The 20700-nt window shown below is 62.5% G+C and overlaps 3 protein-coding genes across 4 annotated transcripts; 1 reads left to right on the plus strand and 2 right to left on the minus strand.

The window, feature by feature from the left end:
• Positions 1-73: 73 nt before the first annotated feature.
• On the plus strand, positions 74-8461 carry LOC102105461 (uncharacterized). 2 transcript variants are annotated; one of them, XM_088066917.1, is made up of 7 exons: positions 74-189; positions 1426-1695; positions 1829-1955; positions 2388-2801; positions 3356-4360; positions 4977-5072; positions 5835-8461. In XM_088066917.1, exons 1-7 carry the CDS (start codon positions 172-174, stop codon positions 6842-6844), a joined length of 2940 nt encoding a protein of 979 aa, XP_087923043.1. In that variant the 5' UTR covers positions 74-171; the 3' UTR covers positions 6845-8461. The 2 variants fall into 2 exon arrangements, with proteins under 2 accessions (XP_087923043.1, XP_014116148.2); XM_014260673.2 differs by lacking the exon at positions 74-189 and adding an exon at positions 729-777.
• A 289-nt stretch (positions 8462-8750) lies between these two features.
• Positions 8751-15376, minus strand: LOC148185275 (uncharacterized). The gene is made up of 5 exons (XM_088055633.1): positions 15356-15376; positions 12415-12756; positions 11468-11588; positions 10976-11089; positions 8751-10304 (listed from the first exon to the last, which is right to left on the minus strand). Exons 1-5 carry the CDS (start codon positions 15374-15376, stop codon positions 9280-9282), a joined length of 1623 nt encoding a protein of 540 aa, XP_087911759.1. The 3' UTR covers positions 8751-9279.
• LOC102105274 (uncharacterized) lies at positions 14889-20263 on the minus strand. The gene is made up of 6 exons (XM_088055693.1): positions 20162-20263; positions 19434-19572; positions 18417-18527; positions 17630-18043; positions 17426-17545; positions 14889-16996 (listed from the first exon to the last, which is right to left on the minus strand). The coding sequence occupies exons 1-6, from the start codon at positions 20261-20263 to the stop codon at positions 15492-15494; spliced, it is 2391 nt and encodes a 796-aa protein (XP_087911819.1). The 3' UTR covers positions 14889-15491.
• Between the last annotated feature and the right edge of the window lie 437 nt (positions 20264-20700).

The following is a 20700-nucleotide window of genomic DNA, read 5'->3' on the forward strand; positions in this document are numbered from 1 at the left end:
TCCTGCAGAATGCTGGAGCACGGGGATGGGGAGACCCCCCAGGAATGGGAGGTGGGGCTGGAGGACCCTCCGCAGCCATGCCGGTCCCGGGGAACCCTCTGGGCTCCCAGTTCAGGGGAATGGCGGATCCCCAGGAATGCGGGATCGCAGGGATGGGGAGATCCCGCAGGAATGCTGGTCCCAGGAGAGGTAGGGCTGGTCCTGGGGGTCCCGCAGGGCTCCCACTTCAGGGCCCGGGGGTGTCCGGGGGTGTCCGGGGGGTGTCCAGGGGGTGTCCGGGGGTGCCTGGGGTGTGTCCGGGGGTGCCCGGGGTGTGTCCGGGGTGTGTCCGGGGGTGCCTGGGGTGTGTCCGGGGGTGTCCGGGGGGTGTCCGGGGTGTGTCCGGGGGTGTCGGGGGTGTGCCCGGGGTGTGTCCGGGGGTGTCCGGGGGGTGTCCGGGGGTGTCCGGGGTGTGTCCGGGGGGTGTCCGGGGGTGTCCGGGGGGTGTCCGGGGGTGTCCGGGGGGTGTCCGGGGGTGCAGCCGTGGTGCCCTCAGGCATTTGACCCCGCCCCGCAATAGCCCCGCCCCTCGCGATGGTCCCGCCCTTTGCCGTGACCCCGCCTCCTCCCCAGGCCCCGCCCCCTCCCGCCCGGCTCTTGGTCCTCCTGTCCGCCAGGGGGCGCCGCTTCCCGCGCGGTGCCGCTCTGGCAGACGGCGCCCCCTGTGGGCCCGGTGGCGGCGCGGGGCCCGGGGCGGCGGTGGCGGCCGCGGCCATGTCCCGCCGGGGGCCCGCGCAGGTCAGGGCCCGCCCGGGCACCGCGGCACGGGCCGGGATGCGGCACGGGACACGGGACGGGGCGGGCAACAGCGGTTCTGGGTCAGGGGTGTGCGGGGGTCCCACGGGAGAAGCGGGACTGGGGGTCAGGGGGGTCCCTCAGGGTCCGGAGCATGGGGGGAGGGAGGTGGCGTGGGGTGGTCCCTGGGGGGTGACAGTTCGGGGGTGTCCGGGAGAGCTGGTTCTGGGGCACTGAGGGGTCCCCCCAGGGAGGGGGACTGAGGGGACTGCCGGGGGTGCTGGTTCTGGGAGTCGGGGGTGCCCCTCTGGATCCTGGGAATGGATGACAGCTCAGGAGGACGGGGGATGCCCCAGGAATGGCAGTTCGTAGGGATGAAGGGATCTCCCAGGAATGCTGGTCCTGCCAGAGGTGGAACTGGGGAGCCCCTCGAAGGTGCTGTCCTGGGGATTCCCCCGGGGTCCCTGTTTAGGAGGTCTCCCTTTGGTCCTTGGGTAGGCGGATGGGGGACGCGGGTGTGGCAGCCAGGCTCTGGCAGATCCCTGCGGAATTGGGGTCTGGGGGAATCCCTCGGGGCTACCGGCGGTTCCTGAGCGGGTCCCCATTCCCTGAGCACCCTTTGGCCAAGCCGCTGAGCCTGGATCCCCGCAGGTGTCGGGCAGCCCCCGGCAGAAGGCTGTGCCGGGCACGGCCCCGTCGGAGCTGCAGGAGCTGCGGAGCCGCACGGAGCGCGCGGAGCGGCGGCTCCTGGCCTGCGAGAACCTGGTCGGGGAGCTGGGCAGCGGCCTGGCCGCCCTGGGCACCCTCCTGCAGGGCTACGAGCAGCTGCAGCAGCGCCTGCTCAACCTGGAGAACCTCCTCAAGAACAGGAACTTCTGGATCCTGCGCCTGCCCCCCGCCTCTGGAGGGGAGATCCCCAAGGTAGCGGCGGCCGTTTCCCGGGAATCCTGCGGGGCTGTGGAAGGGTTGGGGGCCGAGGTCCTGCGTGTCCCCAGGGTGGGGCTGGACATGTCCGAGCCATGTGTGGTTCCAGGGGAATTCCCTGTGATTGCAGGTGCCGCTGACCTTCGATGATATCTCGGTGTATTTCAACGAGCTGGAGTGGGAAAGGCTGGAGCGCTGGCAGAAGGATCTATACAGGGCCGTGATGAGGGGCAACTACGAGACCTTGGTGTCCCTGGGTAAGGCCTGGGGGGCTGTAGCTCATGGAGTCATGGAGTAGCCTGGGTTTGGAAGGCTGTGAGGTGGTGAGGTCCTGGCACAGGTTGCCCACATCCCTGGAAGTGTCCAAGGCCAGCTTGGATGGGGCTTGGAGCAACCTGGGATAGTAGAACGTGTCCCTGACTTCCACTAGAGGGAAATGTTACAGCCACAGCTTTTCCCTCATTTGGGATTTTAGTTCATGTTCTGCTGGTTAAGATCCTCTCTGCCTCAGCTGCATCTGTGCTTGGGGTGGATCTTGCTCTGGGGACAAGGAAGTGTTTGGAGTAGGGATGAGGTGTTTGTGTCTCTGCCAGGACTGGGATAGGGGACAAGGGGACAATGTTGGGATGTGCCAGGCTAAAGACACAGCCAAATCCTAATCAAGCCCCCATCCTGTGCCCCACCACCAGACTATGCCGTGTCCAAGCCCGATATCCTGTCCCAGATGGAGAGGGATGAAGAGCTCAGTGACAAAGAGGGTCAGGAGCCACCATGGACACGGACTGGGGACGGTCAGGAGCCCCCGGGGGCAGCAGAGGCTGATGAGGCTCCAGGAGATGAAACCCCCATGGAAGCTGCCCCAGGTGGGTGCCAGGAGCAGGTGGCAGTTCCTGGAGACCTCCCCTTCGTTAGGAAGGAAGTGCTCACTCCATGGATTAAAGCACCCCGGAGCACCGTGAATCTTCATTCCAAGAGGAATGGTTGTGCTTGGCTGGATGAATCTCATGGAGAAAAGCAGTCAAAGCCTGCAGGAGGCTGTGGAGCAGTGGGAAAGGCCTCCTGTAAGACTGGGGCTTCCAGAGACATTCCTGCCTGCTGTGGAGGTACAGGAAACACGCTGGGAAGTGAGGAACTGGGAGCTGGAGTGGGAGGAGGAGGAGGCTGGAGCTGCTCTGCTCATCCTGGGGGAGCCTTGCGGCATGGATTTCGAGTGGGAGGGCTGGGCAGGAAGGTGGGAGGTGCGGGAAAGGGACAGACAGACCCAAACAGAGCTGGGAGCAGTGGAGATGTGGGAAGAGCTGTGGCCAAGGGCTCCTTCCTGCAGGATTGAGGAGCTGGGAAGGTTAAAGGCACCCCAGGAGAAGCTGGGCAGGTGCTGTCCTGTGGGAAAACTCACCTGGAGCCCAGGTGGGAGTTTGGGGCTTGGAGGAGAAGAAAAGGGATGCAGAGGGACATCTCCTTTGGGGTTCATGCTCTGTTACTCAGTGCTTCTCTCCTGGGTGGGTCCTGCCATGGGGCCAAGGAGGCAGCTCTGCCCTTGGGGTTGGAGGTGCCTTTGTCTCTGCTGGGGCTGGGAGAAGGGACAAGGGCCACTTTGGGAATCTGGCAGGATAAAGGTGCAGCCAAATCCTAATAAAGCCCCTGTTCCCTGCCCCAGGAGCAGACGGTGCCAAGTCCAAGCCCAACGGCATCGAGAAGGATAAAGAACCCAGCAACAAAAAAGGTCTGGAGCCCTCATGGATGCAGAATGGGAACAGCCAGAAAACCCTACAGATACAGGCTGGGGACAGCCAGGAAATCCCAGAGATTTGGAACAGCCCAAAGTCCTCATGGACACGGAGTGGGAACAGCCACAAAACCCCACAGATACAGAATGGGGACAGCCAGGAAATCCCAGACACACAGATTGGGAACAGCCCAAAATCCCCACGGACACGGAGTGGGAACAGCCCAAAGTCCCCACAGACACAGACTGGGGACAACCAGAACTCCCCACAGACAGAGACTGGGGACAGCCCAAAGTCCTCCTGGACACGGAGTGGGAACAGCCAGAAAACCCCACAGATACAGACTGGGGACAGCCAGAAAACCTCATGGACACGGAGTGGGAACAGCCAGAAAATCCCACAGACAGAGACTGGGGACAGCCAGAACTCCCCACAGACACAGACTGGGGACAGCCCAAAGTCCTCCTGGACACGGAGTGGGAACAGCCACAAAACCCCACAGATAGAGACTGGGGACAGCCAGAACTCCCCACAGACACAGATTGGGAACAGCCCAAAGTTCTCTTGGACACGGAGTGGGAACAGCCCAAAGTCCCCAAGGACACAGATTGGGAACAGCCCAAAATCCCCCCAGACACAGAATGAGAGCAGCCCAAAGTCCCCACGGACACAGACTGGGAACAGCCCAAAGTCCCCCCAAACAGAGAGTGAGAACAGCCCAAAGTCCCCACGGACACAGATTGGGAACAGCCCAAAGTCCCCACAGGCACACCCTGGGGACAGCCAGACACTGCCTCAGACACCGACTGGGGACAGTCACAACCCCCTCCAGACAGATGTCCCCAGCAATCAGAAGCCCCCACAGACACCAGAAGAGATGGAGCAGCAGGAAGAGGCTTTGGGAGAGAATCCCATGGCCATGGAAGCTGGCCCAGGTGAGTTCCAGGGGTGCCAGGGGGGATGTGCTTCCCCTTCCCCAGCTCTCCGGGGCTCTGGCTGTGCTCAGGGCAGAGGGCATGGCCCTGGTGCTTGGAGAGGCATTGCCAGGGATCCTTGGGATGTTGTCACGGGAGAGTGGAAGACGCTCTGGACATGTGGAGATGGTGGGGTGGGGCTGCTCCGTGAGGTGATGGGAGGTGGCACCTTGGTGTCCTTCCTCCCAGCCCTCCCTCTGCTTTTGGCCCATGTGTGGCTTCAGTCCAGTTCTCCTGACACCTCCCAGCTTTTCCATACGATTGTTAGGGTTGGAAAAGCCCTCTGAGATCATTGGGTCCAACTGTCCCCCAGCACTGCCAAGGCCATGTCCCCAGGTGCCACATCCAGAGAGCTTTTAAATCCCTGCAGGAACAGGGACTCCACCACTGCCTGTTCCAGGGCTGGACAGCCTTTTTCCAGAAAGAATTTTCCCAATGGCTGATCCACATCCTGGCTCTTGAGCCGCAGCTTTCTCCAGCTCTTCCACACACTCCCAGCACCCCTTGGTTCATAATGCTGGAGCGGGGACGTGGGAGGGCTCCATGGGTCTTTCAAATCCCTGTTCCCTGCAAACAGAACTCCCCATCCTGATGATGAACGTGATGTCCCTGGGGGAACATCAGCCAGAGGAGGACCTGGAGATGGAGGAGGACCCGGCAGAGCCTGACACCGGTGAGTCACCCAGTGCTGGGGACACAGGGCCTGGCAGGCAGTGAGAAGCAGCTTGATGGGCTTGAAAAAGGGAGGGAAAATGAAGTTTCAGGGGTTCCTTTTATTTTTTCCTGCAACATCTGGTGGGTTTAGAGGTGCCACTCGTGCCACTGGTCCTGATGGCACCCACAGAAGGTTCAGCCTGGGACTCTTCCAGGGATGGGCACTCCATCCCTGCTCTGCGCTGTGCCAGGGCTGGACAACCCTTTTGGGGAAGAAATTTTCCCAATATCCAACTTGAACATCCCTGGCCCAGCCTGAGGCCATTCCCTCTCCTCCTGTCCCTGTTCCCTGGGAGCAGAGCCCGACCCCCCCTGGCTGTCCCCTCCTGCCAGGGACTTGTGCAGAGCCAGAAATTCCCCCTGAGCCTCCTTTGCTCCAGGCTGAGCCCCTTTCCAGTTCCCTCAGGAATTCTCCAGCCCCTTTCCCATCTCCCTCAGGAATTCTCCAGCCCCTTTCCCATCTCCCTCAGGAATTCTCCAGCCCCTTTCCAGCTCCCTCAGGAATTCTCCAGCCCCTTTCCCAGCTCCCTCAGGAATTCTCCAGTCCCTTCCCAGCTCTGTTCCCTTCCCTGGACACGCTCCAGCCCCTCAATGTCCTTCTTGTCGCGAGGGGCACAGAGCTGCCCCCAGGACTGGAGGTGCCCCAGCAGTGCCAGCCCAGGGAGGGGCCCTGGCCCTGTGTCACACCAGTGCTGGCACCAACACGGTGTCTCTGTTCCAGAGGAAGCCTCATCCATGGAAGATGAAACACCGTGCGAAGAGGCTTCTCCCGAGGACATCAAGGTGAAGGAGGAGGAGCCTGAGCTGCTGGCAGAGGAATCCACACTGTCTCCTGGCTCAGAGATCCACAAATATCCCAAAAACGAGCTGGTGAAAGCCAAGAGCAAGAAGAAGCCGAACCGGTGCGAGGCCAGCAACCTCCTGATGGGCAACTGCCGGCGCGGGTACGTGCGGGAATGGTCCCATCCCTGCACCGAGTGCGGGAAGCGCTTCCGCCTCAAGATCAACCTCATCATCCACCAGCGCAGCCACGCCAAGGAGGGGCCCTACGAGTGTCCCGTGTGCGAGATCGGCTTCAGCAACAAACGGCACCTGGACCTTCACCGCAGCATCCACGTCAAGGACAGAGCCTTCGGGGCCAAGGTCTGGGGCAACGTGCACCCCGAGCTGCGCATCCGCCCGCGCAGGGACCCGTGCGGCGGCGCCCACGCCGTGGGAGCCTGGCTGGGCCAGCCCAAGGAGGAGCCGGACAGGGAGGGCCCGGCCGGCTCCGGGATGGCGCGGCCGCCCGATTCCAGGCTGAAGTGCCCCTACTGCAAGAAGTTCCTGTCGTGCTCCATGTCGCTGCGGCGGCACCTCCAGACGCACGCGCGGGACCGGCCCTACTGCTGCAGCTCCTGCAATAAGTGCTTCACCCGCAGCAATCACCTCCTGCGCCACAAGAAGATCCACGAGCGGGCTCTGGCTGCGCTCCAGGGGGAGGCCAACACCCAGCCCCCTGCTGCTATCGCGGCATCCCCGCAGCAAGGGGCTCCCGAGGAGAGGAGCCTTTCCCAAGGGAACGGGAGCCCTGAGGCTGCAAAAGCGAGCCTGCCCAACGTGCTGCTGTTGGGAGCGACATCAGGGCTCCCGGGGAAAGGCTCCCCGCTCCCTGACTGCCTCGGGAAAGCCGTGCAGCCCGTGGTCCAGCTGGGACTGAGGGCAGTGGCTTCAGGGATGACGGAGAAATGACCCCGGGACAGATCCGAACATTGCGTGTCCCTGGAGAGAAGCTGAGAATTTGTTGGGTTTGTACCTGCTGGGACACCGGGAGTGGGAATCTGCTGCGTTTTAGGAGCTTCCTGGGTTGTAGAAAGAATGGGAAGCTTGGAGACAACAACAGAGAGAAAATTGCAGAAGCCTCCAGTGATCCATAATGCTTCACCATGCCACTGACTTGTTCCTGTTGGCTGATGCTTGGAATTTTCCCAAGCTGACCTTGCTGGGAGATGACCAGGTGAACCCTGGTCAAACAGGAGCAGAGCTTTCACATTCCTTGATGTTGGACCTGACCCTTTGTGTTTGGGAACACAGCTGAAGAGGGCAGGTAGAAGGGAATGGAGCTGGCAGCATTCCCGAGCAGCTCTTTGTTCCATGGACCAAATGTCCTGACTGAGGACGGACTGGCCAGATGGAGAGTGACATCTGAGACCCCACCGTGTCCTGGCCACCCTTGCCACCCACCACCATGGGGAGGAGATCAGCCAACGTCCCCTCCAGCAGGTTGGGAATGCTGGAGCTTTGCACTGGAAGATCCATAGGACAAACCAAACCCTGGCATATTCCAGGGATCCCGGCAGGTCCATCAGGGAGGCCACAGGCACCCTCAGGACCATCCTGCTTGTGATTTTGGGCATCCCTGAGGAGTCAGCCAGCCCCATGCTGCAGCAGCACCTCTGATCCTCATGGATCCACCTGCACAGAGCAGCCCCTCGGCTCTGGAGGAAACTCCCACTCTCCCAACCGCAGCTCGTCCCGTTTTGCCCAAAATCCCAATGAATCCTATAGGAAAACAGTTCTGCAGCTACCTCAGTCAGGGAGAGGGGGACCTGCCTGGAGGCAGCCAGTGGAAGCCAGGCCAGGCGCTGCTCCGATGTCCCCCAGTGCCACCAGAGCAGTGGCCGTGGCCAGAGCCCCACGTGCGTCCCACCCAGAGACATCACCACGCCTGGAGCAGTTGCTGGGACTCTTGCATTTAGTTTTCCTTTTTTTTTTTGTTTTCTTTGAGTTGTCTGATGTAATTATTTGATATCCTGAGGTCTCTGTCCCTCTCTGAGCAGTGAGCACTGGTAGGCTTTTCCCATCTTTTATTCCGAGGTGTGGTGGTGCTGCTGTGGGGAGCTTTGGGAGCTGAGGGAACACCTGTGCCACATCCAGCTGTGATCCTCAGCCACTTCATGGGACAGACAGCAGCATCTGAGCTGCTCCATAGGAATACACCCCATCCCCCTGCTCCTCTGGGCTGGTGTCTCACAATTCCTGCCCCTGGGATTGCAGTGTGCAGCATTCCCAAACTGCAGCAGGAGCTGGGAGGGGTGGTCGATGCCTTGTGGACGTGTGGCCATGGGTCTGGCAGTGAGCCAGTGGCTGGTTATCACTGCCCAGGCAGAGCTCCCAGCACTCCCCAGCTGATCCCAGGGGCATGGCTGAGCTGCTGTGCCAATGGGTGAACCCCCCAGGCCAGCAGAACGGCCAGCAGCCCCAGCCTGGCATTTCTGAATCTGCTGTGACCGGGAGCAGCGTTTGCTACGACATTCCTGATCCCTTTCTCAGGCTGTGGAATCAATAAAGTATTTGTTTCTATGTCCAGCTGCTTTGGGGGCTGCGTGGGTGCCTGTGGGCACAGAACTGGCATCAGCCAGGACAGCTCTCAGCAGGAGGGATTTGGGAGTCACTGCCAGCAGCTCCAGAGCCCTCAGGCCACTGGGAGAGTTGTGGAATCCCAGCCAGGAAGGATGAGTGGCCAAGGGGAGCAGGGAAGGGCAGGGGATGGCATGGGTCGCCATGGGTGGGATGTGTCCCTCAGCACTGCCAGGGGGTCCCGATGTGCCCTACGGAGAATCCTGTGGGGGATTCCTGTGGGACTGCTCCACATTCCCATCACACATTCCCAGCAGGTAGCACTGCATTCCTCCCCTGATGGCACCGTCCCTGTTGAGCCAGGGATGTCAACCCCCAGCCTGCCCCGGAGCACAACAGGAGACCAGTTCACTCAGTCTTTTATCTGATTCTCTTCCTGCCACCCAGCCCCACAGCCTTCTCAGGGCTATCAACTGCCCCCAGGCCATGACCACTCCCAGGCCCCGTCCCTGCGCTGTAGTGGTCAAACAACCCGAGTTCCACCGCGGGGTCTGACACAGCCGCTCCTCTGCTGAATCCACGGGGTGGCGGCTCCGGCTGCTCACCCTCCTCTGCTGCCTCGTGCTCAGTCCCATCCCACCCTGGGCCCGTCCCTGCCGAGCACAGCAGGCTCCCTCCTCCTCCTGCTCCTCCTCCTCCTCAGACCCAGGTGCCACCACAAGTCCCACAGCATCGTGGACAAAGTCCCGGTGCTGCCACAAGTCCCAGCCGCCCGGTGTGTCCCACGCTGGAAGAACCACCGTCCCTTCCCTTCTCCAGCCCTCCGGTTACCGATTATCCTGGCTCAGAGCCTCGCAGGGCTCCAGCTCCGGCTCGTGTCCCGGCAAGCTGCCGGCCGGAGAGGTGGCCGCGGCGTGCACCTTCTGGTGGTGGTTCAGCGATTGCCGGTGCCGGAAGCTCTTGGTGCAGCCGTGGCACTGAAAGGGTCGCTGCTGGGTGTGCCGGCGCTGGTGCTCCTCCAGCGACGCTTTCTGGGGGAAGCTCTCGGCGCACTCGATGCAGCGGTAGAGCCGCTCCCCGGCGGCGCCGGCCCGCGCCGGCCGGCCCGGCCACGCGCTGCGGAGCTGCGGGCCGTGGATGCGCTGGTGCTTCTGCAGGTGGTGCTTCTGCACGAAGCCCTTGCCACAGGCCGGACAGCGGTACGGCCGCTCCCCGGTGTGGATCCGGTAGTGCTTGTTGAGGTTGGACTTCTCGTTGAAGCTCTTGCCGCAGGCCGGGCACTGGAAGGGCCGCTCGCCCGTGTGCAGGCGCTGGTGCCGCAGCAGCGCGGCGTGGTGGGCCAGGCTCTTCCCGCAGGACGTGCAGATGAAGGAGCCGTTGCTCTTCCTCTCCCGGCTCTGCTGCCGCGCCAGGAGGTTCCGTGTCAGCCGGACGCTCTTCCAGCCCGGCGGCAGCGCCCGGGGATCGTCCTGGGGACTCTGCTGCTCCCAGCCGGGCTGCGGCGAGGCCACCTCGGCCGCGGGGTCTTCTCCCAGCGGCACTCCCTGGCCAAGGGCGAACGGCTGCTCCGTGCCCGCGCCCAGGGCGTGCTCCGTGGGGAAGGGCAGGCCCGGGGCAGGGTGAGCCTCCACCGGCACCACCACCGGCTTGAATTCCCCCAGGCAGAATTCCCCCAAACCCGCTCCGGCCGCCTTGGGCCCGGCCACGCCGTGGCTCTCCCAGGAAACCGGCTGCTCCTGGCTGAGGGGAACCTCCTCGTCCAGCCTGACCGAGGGCACCATCGGCAGTGCCAGCAGCTCAGCTCCGTCCTCCTGCGGCTGCTGCTCCTCTGTCTTGATGACGATCATCTCACCTGTGGAGACACCGCAGTTCATTCCCAGGAAGGGAAGTCCCCCCATGCCTGCAGCTCCAGAGTGAGAGTGGGAGCAGAGGTGGGAGGAAGGGGCAAAGAGAGGGAGGAAGAACAAAAGGGAGCAGGAAGGGATTCCCAGGAGGAGATGAGGTGAAGGGGGCAGTTTGTTGGACCTCAGGGACATCATGGAATTAGTGAGGTTTGCAAAGCTCTCCAAGATCATCAGGTCCAATCGTGAACCAAGCACTGCCAAGGCCACCACTGACCAGTGTCCCCAAGTGCCACATTCACACAGTTTTTAAATCCTTCCAGGAATGGAGACTTCACCACTGCCCTGAGCGTGCTGGACTCAATGGACACTATGGACTGACAATACAATCCTCACAAAAAAACCAAACCAAAGAAAATGTGAAGGCAACACTGAGGTGCAGAGTCCTTCACCCTGGAAAGAACCCCACCAGCAACGGCAGAGTTTAAGTGGGTGAATCCAGGGAAAAGGATCAAAGCAAAGCCTTGCCAAAGCAAGAGGGAGCATCCACCCACAGGTACCCAGCTCCAGAGCCACCCTCACTGAGCCTTGCCCCAGGTTTTCCCATTTTCCATCCTTAAGAACTCTGCCCAGTCTGGGTGAGTTGTTAGTGCCCACCCTCAGCCCCCTCACTGTCACTCACTGTCACCAAGCTGTCCTGGCACTGCTCCCTTCTCTGGCAGCCCAAGGCTCCCTGGATCCTCCCTGTCCTCGGCTGGTGGCAGCAGTGAAGGTTTGGAACCAGCATCCTCGGACCCTGGGAAGGAGGGAGCAATGGGATGAACTGCTGACAGCGGGGACCAGACAAAGCAGGGTCCTGGAATTCCAGGACATCTGATCACACTGGCATTGTGAACCAGGCAAGTGATTTTTGCTTATCCCAAAAAGTGCCTGATGGACATTCAAACTCTAAAATTTCAGCCCAAAATTAATGAGTACTAAAATGTAGGACTGTCTGCAGCAAACCCCTGCAGGGTGATCCATGTACAGCCCATATCCCAGGAAAAAACAGTGCAGGAACACCAGCTGCAGGACATGTCACCTGGAATCCCCCCATGTTTCACATGGGGAGAGTTTGGAAGATGCATCAGCCCAGGGATGACGATACTTCTGACATGATCTGAGTGATCCTCACCGAGAGGGACCATGGCCTCGTAATTCCCCTTCCTGGCGATCCCACGGAGCTCCCGGCTGTCCAGACTCCCCAACTCCTGCTCCGGCAGAGCGGCCGCCTCACCCTCACCCGCCGCCGGCACCTGGAAGTACAGGAGGCTCCACCTGGGGCTCCCCACTGAGCCCCTCCCTGAGCCCCAGGAGATCCCTGGGGGTCTGGAGCTCCTATGGACAGAGCCATGTCACAGGGGACATTCCCAGACATCCCAGCGAGGCTCGGCTGTTCCTCCCCAGTCCAGGAGCAGATTCCCAGATCCCAGCACCTAGGTGAGCAGTGACCCCTCAGGTGGGAGCAGGACAGGTGGCACCATCCCACATCTCCCCAGCAGGGCCCAACATGGCTGAGACCCTTTGTGCGGGTGTTCTGCTGCCCCTCTTCCCTGGGGACAGGGACAAGCACCAGAGGAGCCGTGTCCATCCTGCTCCACGCAGCTCCTGAGAGCCAACAGCACATCCCACATGCTCACCTGGGGCACCTTCCCATTGCTTCGGGCACATCTCTGTCACATGTGGCCTGTCCCTGTCACCCTGGGCACAGCCCTGTGAGCTGGGTGCACATCCCTGTCCATCTCTGGCACATTCCCATTAGCTGGGGCTTGTCCCCGTTTGTCACCGCTGGCATGTCCCTGTTACCTGGGACATAGCCCATTACCTACACCCCATCCCTGTTCCCTGGGACCCATCCTCATTACCATGGGCTCATCCCCATCCCCGCTAGCCAGAGTTTGTCCCTGTCACCGCTGGCACGTCCCCGTCCCCATTCCACACAGCTTGTCCCCGCCACCGTGTGCTCAGCCCGATCCCCATTCCCTGGCGCTGGTTCCCGTTCCCCGGCTCGCATCCTCGTCCCCATCCGGTCACCGTGTGGGCCCGTCGCGGTTCCCTGGGCCCCGACCCCGTCGCGGTTACCTGTGTCCGCTCCCGGCCGGTGCCGGTGCCGGTGCCGGTGGAGGCGCGGGCGGCCCCGCAGCGGCAGCGGCGGAGCTGGCGCTGGATGCGGCGGAGGCGGCGGGAGTTGTCCCTGAGGAGCGCGGCCAGCCGGGCCCCGCCGGCCCTCACCGTGCGCTCCAGCCCCGCCACGCGCCGCTCCAGCCGCTCCAGCCGCCGCTCCGCCGCCTCCACGCGCCGCTCCAGCCGCCGCTCCGCCGCCGCCACCGCCGCCAGCGACAGCCCCGCCGCGGCCGCCCCGCCGGGGCCCGCTCCGGGGTCGGGGCCCGCGCCCGCCCGGGCCTCGGAGGCCCCCGCGGGGCCCTGCGGGGGGAGAAAGAGGGCGGTGAGAGGCGGCCGGGCCCGGAGCCCCGCCGGGGGTGCGGGAGGGCCGGTGCCGGGGCCCCGCCGGGACCTGCGCGCGGCCCCACCGGGCCATGGCCGCCCCTCAGCGCCGCCGCCACAGCGCCCCCTGGCGGCCCGCGCCGCCCGCGCCGCCCCGCCCGCGCCGCCGCACCGAGACCCCGGCCCGGCACAGCCCGGGAACGGGAACAGCCCCGGCCCGGTACAGCCCGGGAACGGGAACAGCCCGGGAACGGGACCAGCGCGGGAACGGGCACAGCCCGGGAACGAGCACAGCCCGCGGACGGGAATAGCCCCGGCCCGGCACAGCCCGGGAACGGGAACAGCCCGGGAACGGGAACAGCCCGGGAGCGGGAACAGCCCCGGCCCGGCACAGACCGGGAACGGGAACAGCCCGGAAACGGGAACAGCCCGGAAACAGCCCGGGAACAGCCCCGACCCATCCCAGAGCATCCCAGCCCGAGCACAGCCCCATCCCAGCCCCATCCCGAGCACAGCTCCAGCCCCGGCACAGCCCGGGCACAGCCCCGGCACAGCCCGGGCACAGCCCCATCACAGCCTGGGAACAGCCCCATCCCAGCCCGGGCACAGCCCCATCACAGCCCGGGAACAGCCCCAGCCCAGCCCGGGAACAGCCCCATCACAGCCCGGGAACAGCCCCATCCCAGCCCGGGCACAGCCCCATCCCAGCCCGGGAACAGCCCCAGCCCAGCCCGGGAACAGCCCCATCACAGCCCGGGAACAGCCCCATCACAGCCCGGGACCAGCCCCATCACAGCCCGGGAACAGCCCCATCCCAGCCCGGGCACAGCCCCATCCCAGCCCGGGAACAGCCCCAGCCCAGCCCGGGAACAGCCCCATCACAGCCTGGGAACAGCCCCATCACAGCCTGGGAACAGCCCCATCCCAGCCCGGGCACAGCCCCATCACAGCCTGGGAACAGCCCCATCACAGCCTGGGAACAGCCCCATCACAGCCCGGGCACAGCCCCATCCCAGCCCGGGCACAGCCCCATCACAGCCTGGGAACAGCCCCATCACAGCCCGGGCACAGCCCCATCACAGCCCGGGAACAGCCCCATCACAGCCTGGGAACAGCCCCATCCCAGCCCGGGAACAGCCCCATCCCAGCCCGGGAACAGCCCCAGCCCAGCCCGGGAACAGCCCCATCACAGCCTGGGAACAGCCCCAGCCCAGCCCGGGAACAGCCCCATCCCAGCCCGGGAACAGCCCCAGCCCAGCCCGGGAACAGCCCCATCCCAGCCCGGGAACAGCCCCAGCCCCATCCTGGGCACAGCCCCATCACAGCCCCACCTCCAGCCCCATTCCAGTCACAGCCCCAGCCCCATCCCCATCCCATCTACAGCCATATCCCAGAATGGATCAGGTTGGAAGGGACCACAGTGGCTTGTCTGGTCTCACCTCTCTGCTCTATCAGGGTTATCCCAGAGCACAGGGCACAGGATTGTGTCCAGACCATTCTGGAATATCTCCAGTGAGGGAGGCTCCACACCCTCTCTGGACAATTTGTTCCAGGGCTCAGTCACTGCACAAGGAAGAATTTCTTCACCCTGTCCAGGTGGAGCTTCCTGGGCATGTTCCTGCCTCTTCCTCTTGTCCTGTTGCTGGGTCCCACACCAAAGAGCCAGGCTCTATCAGTCCCATCCCATCCTATCTCCATCCCCATCCCATTCTGTCACATCCCACCCCATCCCAATCCCATCCCTGTGTCCATCCCGGTCCCATCCACCCCCATTCCGCCCACCCATATCCCCTCTCACCCCTATCCCACTCTACCCCTATTCCAACCCCATCCATCCCCATCCATCCCCACCCCTGCATGAGAACCACATCAAATCCCCAGTGCCCAGCATCCCCCACTGCCATTCCCAGAGACCCATCCAGACCCCAAATCCCACCCCATCCCCATCTCAGACTGGGACTGCAGCCCCCCAGCAGCAGGTGACTCTCCCCACCCAGTGTTCCGTTCTCTCTTCCATCACTCCAGCCCACGGATCCCATTCCTGGGGCCACCCACCCAGCCGGACCCGACAGGACCCTCCCGGAGCCCCCTCAAGGAATCCACATTCACCATCCTGGTTTCTACAGCATCTATTGGCACTCTCCAGAAAAGGGACCCACTCCCAGCGTCCCACCTGCCTCACCAGGGCTTGGGAACAAGGAGCCCCCTCACAGAGGCCAGGAAGGTGCCCCCCATCCCCACACCAGGGCAGAGGAGACAGAAAATGTTATTGATGCTCCAGCCTTCATCTGGAGAGGGAGAGAGGGGAGAAGGGCTGACAGTGGCTTCCAGTCCCCAGCAAGTCACTTCAAGATCCAGTAGCAGCATTACATGCCTGGGAGTCACTTCAAGGTCCTGTAGCAGCATTTCGTTCCTGGGAGGTCAGCTCAAGATTCAACAGCAGCAACTTATTCCTGAGAGGACACCTCAAAGCCCATCAGCAGCATCCCATTCTTCTCCTCCAGATCAGACAGCAGCCTCCTCTCCTAGAGAGGTCAACTCATAGTCCACCAGCAGCACCCTGTGTCCAGGAGCTCACCTGAAAGTCCATCAGCAGCATCCTGGGTGGTCACCTCAAGTCTCTGGGAGGTCACTTCAAGTTTCAGCAGCACCATCCCATCCCTGGGAGTACACCCTGAGGTCCAACAGCTGCCTCCCGCTCCCAGGAGGACACCTCAAGGTCTGACAGCAGTGCCCCAGCCCTGCGGGGTCACGTCCTGGTTTCCCACCCCGTCTCCTGCTGCGGGTGCCGCCACCATGGGCACCGGGTTAGCGCAGGTGAATGGCCGCTCCTGCCGCCTGTGGATCCTCTGGTGAGCCTTGAGGTGGGAGAACCTCTTGAAGGTCTTCTGGCAGATGCCACACTGGTGGGGCCGGACACCCATGTGCGTCCAGTGCTGCCGGACAAAGTCTGAGACCCAGGTGAAGCTGCGGTTGCAGCAGGGACACAGGATGAGGTGGTGGCCGGAGTGCCGGCGCTGGTGCACCGTCAGGAAGCCCTGGCTGGAGAAGGTTTCCAGGCACTCGTTGCATGTGTACATCATTTTTCCAGAGGACAGCGAGCACCTGGCAGGGCCAGGCTCCTGCCACACGGTGCCACAGTCCCTGCCCGGGGCTTGGGGCTGGGAGGACGGGCACAGGGTCTGGCTGGGACACTCCTCCGGCTTCGAGGCCTGGCAGGTGCCATTGGCTGCCCAGGTTTGGGGCAGGAATGCCGGGCACAGCCCTTGGTTCGGAAACGCCTTCGCATCCGAGGGCTGGCAGGTGCCATTGGGTGCCCAGGCTGGGGGCTGGGATGTTGGACACTGGGATGTTGGGCACGGCCCCTGGCTGGGACACACCTTCGCATCTGAGGGCTGGCAAGTCCCGTTGGCTGCCCAGGCTTGGGGCTGGGATGGCCCCTGGCTGGGACACGCCTTTGTATTCGAGGGCTGGCAGGAGCCATTGGGTGCCCAGGCTTGGGGTTGGGATGTTGGGCACGGCGTCCCCTGGCTGGGACACGCTTTTGCATCCAAGGGTTGGCAGGAACCATTGGGTGCCCAATTTTGGGGCTGGGATGTTGGGCACTGGGATGCTGGGCATGGCCCCTGGCTGGGACACACCTTTGCATCTGAGGGCTGGCAGGAGCCATTGGGTGCCCATTTTTGGGGCTGGGATGTTGGGCACGGCCCCTGGCTGGGACACACCTTTGCATCCGAGGGCTGGCAGGTGCCGTTGACTGCCCAGGCACGGAGGTGCCGCCTGATTTTCTTCTTGGACATGAACTTGCGGTCGCAGTGGACGCAGACATAGGGCACCCAGTTGGTGTGGCCACGCTGGTGGATCAGGAGGTTGATCTTCAGCAGGAAGGTTTTCCTGCAGATGGGGCAGGCGTAAAACTCCCGGGCGGCATTTCGCTGACAGGCCGCCGGCCGGCCCACGCAGGAGTCCTTCTTTGGCTCCCCGGGGCTGGGATCTGCCTGTTCAGTCGTTCTGTGGACATCTGGTGTCACCTTTTCTCCTGGTTCTTCAGGAATGTCGGCCACCAGATCTTGGCCGGTATTCTCTGAATCTTTCACAGTCTCCTTTTCCGGACCCTCATCCTCTTCAGGACCCTTAGAGGGTGTTTTGGCCATTGGTGGTTTCTCTGCAGCAACCTTCTCCTGCGGCACCTCCATTGGGATCCCCGCCTCAGCATCTACTGGGAATTTTTGACAATCCAAACATCACTTTTCCATGTGGTTTTAAGGCATGAACAGCAAAGGGCTTTGCTCCCACCCTCCCTCACTTTCTGCCCTGTTCCCAGCTAGCACAAATCCCAACCCAGCTCTCCTCTCCCAGCTCAGTCTCTGGATGGTGTAAAAACCAGGAACAGCCACAGCCTATCCCTGTGGACACCCCAAGAGCAGCTTGAGGTGGAAAACGTCACCCAGGGGGACAGGGGACTCTGACAACCACCATGGGGCTTGTCTGGGCAGGTGTGCCATGCCGTGACTTATCCCAAATGGTTTCAGGGCTGGTAACAGGATTTTCTGCCCTTTCCTGGAATCCCCGAGCCTGGAGAGATGCCCAACAGACCCCCTCAAGCTGCTGGCCCCACCAAGGAGGGATAAAGGTCCTGTCCCAGTACCTGCTGCAGGGGGAGAACAGTTCTGACCCACGGCTTCCTGACAGCGCACAGAGAGCGGGCGGGGAGGGGACAGCTGGCTGACATCCGCCAGGACAGCAGCGGCTTCCAGAGGGACGGGTGCTGTGAGGGCAAGAGCAGTGATGAAGGTGGGTGAGGAACAGCCAGGACACCTCACAGCAGTAGCAGGATTTGCCAGGCACTCACGTTTGCTGAAGTTCTCTGCGACCACTGGGCTCCTGCTTTCCTCCATCAGCTTCCCGCTTTCCTCTGCCAGGTTCCTGCTTTCCTTTGCCAGGCTCCTGTTTTCCTCTGCTGGGCTCCTGTTTTCCTCTGCTGGGCTCCTGTTTTCCTCTGCTGGGCTCCTGTTTTCCTCTGCTGGGCTCCTGTTTTCCTCTGCTGGGCTCCTGTTTTCCTCTGCTGGGCTCCTGTTTTCCTCCACCAGGTTCTCACTTTCTTCTGTCAGGCTCCCACTTATCTCCACTGGGCTCCTGCTTTCCTCCACCAGGTTCTTGCTTTCCTCTGCCACATTCCCACTTTCCTCTGGCTCCCTGCAGCCCCTCTCCATTGTCTCTGTCTCCAGCAGTGTGTCATCGCTGGTGCAGTTCTGTCGGGTTGGCTCTGCGAAGGACGAGGAAATTTGGATTTTCTCCACCAGCCAGTGGAGAGCTCCAAGGAGCCAGTGCAGGATCCCATTCCATAGGGTGTAAGGATCCCTCCCACCCAGCCCCCCGCTGGGGCAGGAGCTCCCAGGCTATCCACACATCCCAGCAGGTGTTCCCTCACAGCTGACACCTCCCAATCCCTGGAAGTGTCCCAGCTTGGACAGGGCTCGGAGCAACCTGCTCTAGTGGAAGGTGTTGCTGCCCATGGCAGGGGCTTGGAAAGAGATGAGCTTTAAGACTCCTTCCAACCCAAACCCAAAAATCTGGGATTCATGGTCCCAGTGAGCAGCAAGAAGCTCCTGGCACAGAAGAAACCCAGTGTCACCCACCTGCAGCCAGCTCTGGGGACACCTCTGCTGCCTCTGGCTCCGATTCTGGCAGCATGCTCAGCTCTTCTCTTTCCAGCTGTAATAACAGCTCAGGCTTGGACAGGGCACAGTCTGGGCAAGAGCAAGACAGACGTCAGGGACATGATGGGACAGGGACTCTGCACCCACAGCTGGGCAACAGAGCCAGTCCCACCCCAGGAAACTTCATCTCCAACCGGCACCACGACGGAAGTTATGGAAACAGACAGGAAACAGCAGGCAGAGCTGACAGGGGAATATGGAAAGCAGCCTTTGATAGTCCCCTGAGAACAACTGCAAAAAAATCCATCCTTGCTCTGCCCCTGCTACAGAATTCCCTGTTCTCCCAGAAATTCACCTTGCAGATAGGAAAATACCCTGAATGATGGGAAGGGAATTGTGAGGCTCCTGACTGTATGTTTGCCCAGAGCTTGAGGGCTGTGCTGAGGGACCACCTGGACTCCTGGGGGCAATTCCGGGCCCCTCATGCCAAGGAAGACATTGAGGGGCTGGAACATGTCCTGGAAAGTGAACAGACCTGAGGAACAGAGCACCAGGAGCTGGGGGTTCAGCCTGGAGCAAAGGAGGCTCAGGGGGGACCTTCTGGCTCTGCACAGCTCCCTGACAGGAGGGTGTAGCCAGGAGGGAATCAGGATCTGCTTTCAGGGAAGAGTACAACAGGAAACAGCTTCAAGGGGAGGTTCAGATTGGACTTCAGGGAAAATTCTCATGGAAGTGGGTTTCCCAGGCAAAGGATTTTGGAGGTTACAACCCAGGAGGATGCAACACCAATAAGGTACCTGTTCTCCACGAGGAAAAAACACCAAGCACTTACTACCCTGTCCTGCGTGTTCCTGCCACGCTCCAACTGCTGCCAGAGGGGACAGGGAGAGGAGAGGATTATTTCAGAGCTGGAGAGTCCAGTGAAAGGCAAAGAGGCAGAGAAATGACCCCAAGAGAGCTCCCTGGGGCTGCCAAACCGGCGCAAACGCAGCCTACACAGGGACACCAGCATCTCGTAGTTGCCTTCCATGACGCTCCGGTACATTTCCTTCTGTCCCTCGTCCAGGCTTGCCCACTCCTGCCGGCTGAACCGCACTGCCACATCCTCAAACAGCACCGGGACCTGCAGCACCGCCTGGCATGTGGGACAGGGCAGCTCCCACGAGCAACTCCCAGACCCTCGGACCCACCCAGCCCTTCAAGAGCTCCAAAAGGCCCCGTACGGAGGCTTATTCCCAGCCTCCTAAACCAGCCTGCTCCCAGCAGCCCACTGCATTCATCCCCAGTCTCCTGAAACCCACCGCAGCTCCCTCTAACAGCTCCCGGATGCCCAGGAGCCCAATGGATTCATCCCCACAGTTTCCTGAAACCCACTGCTGCCCCCTGAGGAGCCACTCGAACAGCTCCCGGCCAGCCGGGAACCCCCTGCATTCCCTGCAACCCACCGCAGCCCCCTCAGGAGCCCCCCAAAACCGCTCCCAGCCCTCGAGAGCCCCACGAGCGATCCCCAGGTTCCCTCCCAGCCGCAAACCATCCTTCCAACAGCCCCATAAGCCACCCCCAGGCTCCTTAAGCCCCCAAGTGCCCCCCCCAACCTCACTCCCAACCTCCAGCCCCGCAATGGCCCCATAAGCGACTCCCCCATCCCACTCCCAGCCCTCCTCGCCGCCCATCAGTCACACCCGTCCGGGGTCCCCCCGCTTCGCCCATGGCGGTGCTCTCACCCCGTGGAGCCGCAGGGCCGCCAGGGGCCGGTCCCGGAGCGCCGCCTCCGCCCGCTCCATCCTCCGCTCCAGCGCCTCGAGGCGAGCCCGGAGCTCCGCCATGGCCCCGCAGCGCTGCGGCCGCGCCGGGCCCGCACGGAACACACCGCCGGAGGGGCGGCACCGAGCTCCCGGAGGGGCGGCTTGGACGGACGGATGGACGGATGGATGGATGGGCGGTGGGATGGGATGGGCTGGGAGGGCGGTACCGAGCTCCCGGAGGGGCGGCTCGGATGGACGGATGGACGGAGCGGTGGGATGGGTTGGGAAGCGGCTGAGTGGCAGCTCCCGGAGGGTCGGGGTCAGTGGCACGGGGTGTGGCTGCAGGACTGGGCTCTGCTGGTATTGTTTACCTGGTTCATCACTGGCCTGGCTGAGGGGGTCTCCTCTGAGGGATCAAAGCTGGGGGGAGCGGCCGATCCCCCCGAGGACTGTGTGGCCCTTCCGAGGGACCTCGGCAGGTTGGAGAGATGGGCAAAGAGGAAATATCTGGAATTCAA

This window comes from Pseudopodoces humilis, chromosome 1 (genome assembly GCF_049639895.1).
Source record: "Pseudopodoces humilis isolate 2021_Gansu_Grassland_sample_001 chromosome 1, ASM4963989v1, whole genome shotgun sequence".
Classification (NCBI taxonomy): Eukaryota; Metazoa; Chordata; class Aves; order Passeriformes; family Paridae; genus Pseudopodoces; species Pseudopodoces humilis.

What these genes read in the sequence shown, in the direction of transcription:
- LOC102105461 (XM_014260673.2), top strand. Translation starts at nt 754, where the DNA reads ATGTCCCGCCGGGGGCCCGCGCAG. An exon ending in CTGGAGGGGAGATCCCCAAG is followed by an intron (nt 1,696 to 1,828) that starts GTAGCGGCGGCC and finishes CTGTGATTGCAG; the next exon opens with GTGCCGCTGACCTTCGATGA. An exon ending in CATTCCTGCCTGCTGTGGAG is followed by an intron (nt 2,802 to 3,355) that starts GTACAGGAAACA and finishes TCCCTGCCCCAG; the next exon opens with GAGCAGACGGTGCCAAGTCC.
- LOC148185275 (XM_088055633.1), bottom strand. Translation starts at nt 15,376, where the DNA reads ATGCTGCTGATGGACTTTCAG. An exon ending in CCGGCCGGGAGCGGACACAG is followed by an intron (nt 11,589 to 12,414) that starts GTAACCGCGACG and finishes CTGTACTTCCAG; the next exon opens with GTGCCGGCGGCGGGTGAGGG. An exon ending in GCCAGGACAGCTTGGTGACA is followed by an intron (nt 10,305 to 10,975) that starts GTGAGTGACAGT and finishes GTGTCTCCACAG; the next exon opens with GTGAGATGATCGTCATCAAG.
- LOC102105274 (XM_088055693.1), bottom strand. Translation starts at nt 20,263, where the DNA reads ATGGCGGAGCTCCGGGCTCGCCTCGAGGCGCTGGAGCGGAGGATGGAG. An exon ending in GTCCCCAGAGCTGGCTGCAG is followed by an intron (nt 18,044 to 18,416) that starts GTGGGTGACACT and finishes CGTCCTTCGCAG; the next exon opens with AGCCAACCCGACAGAACTGC. An exon ending in CTGTTCTCCCCCTGCAGCAG is followed by an intron (nt 16,997 to 17,425) that starts GTACTGGGACAG and finishes AAAAATTCCCAG; the next exon opens with TAGATGCTGAGGCGGGGATC.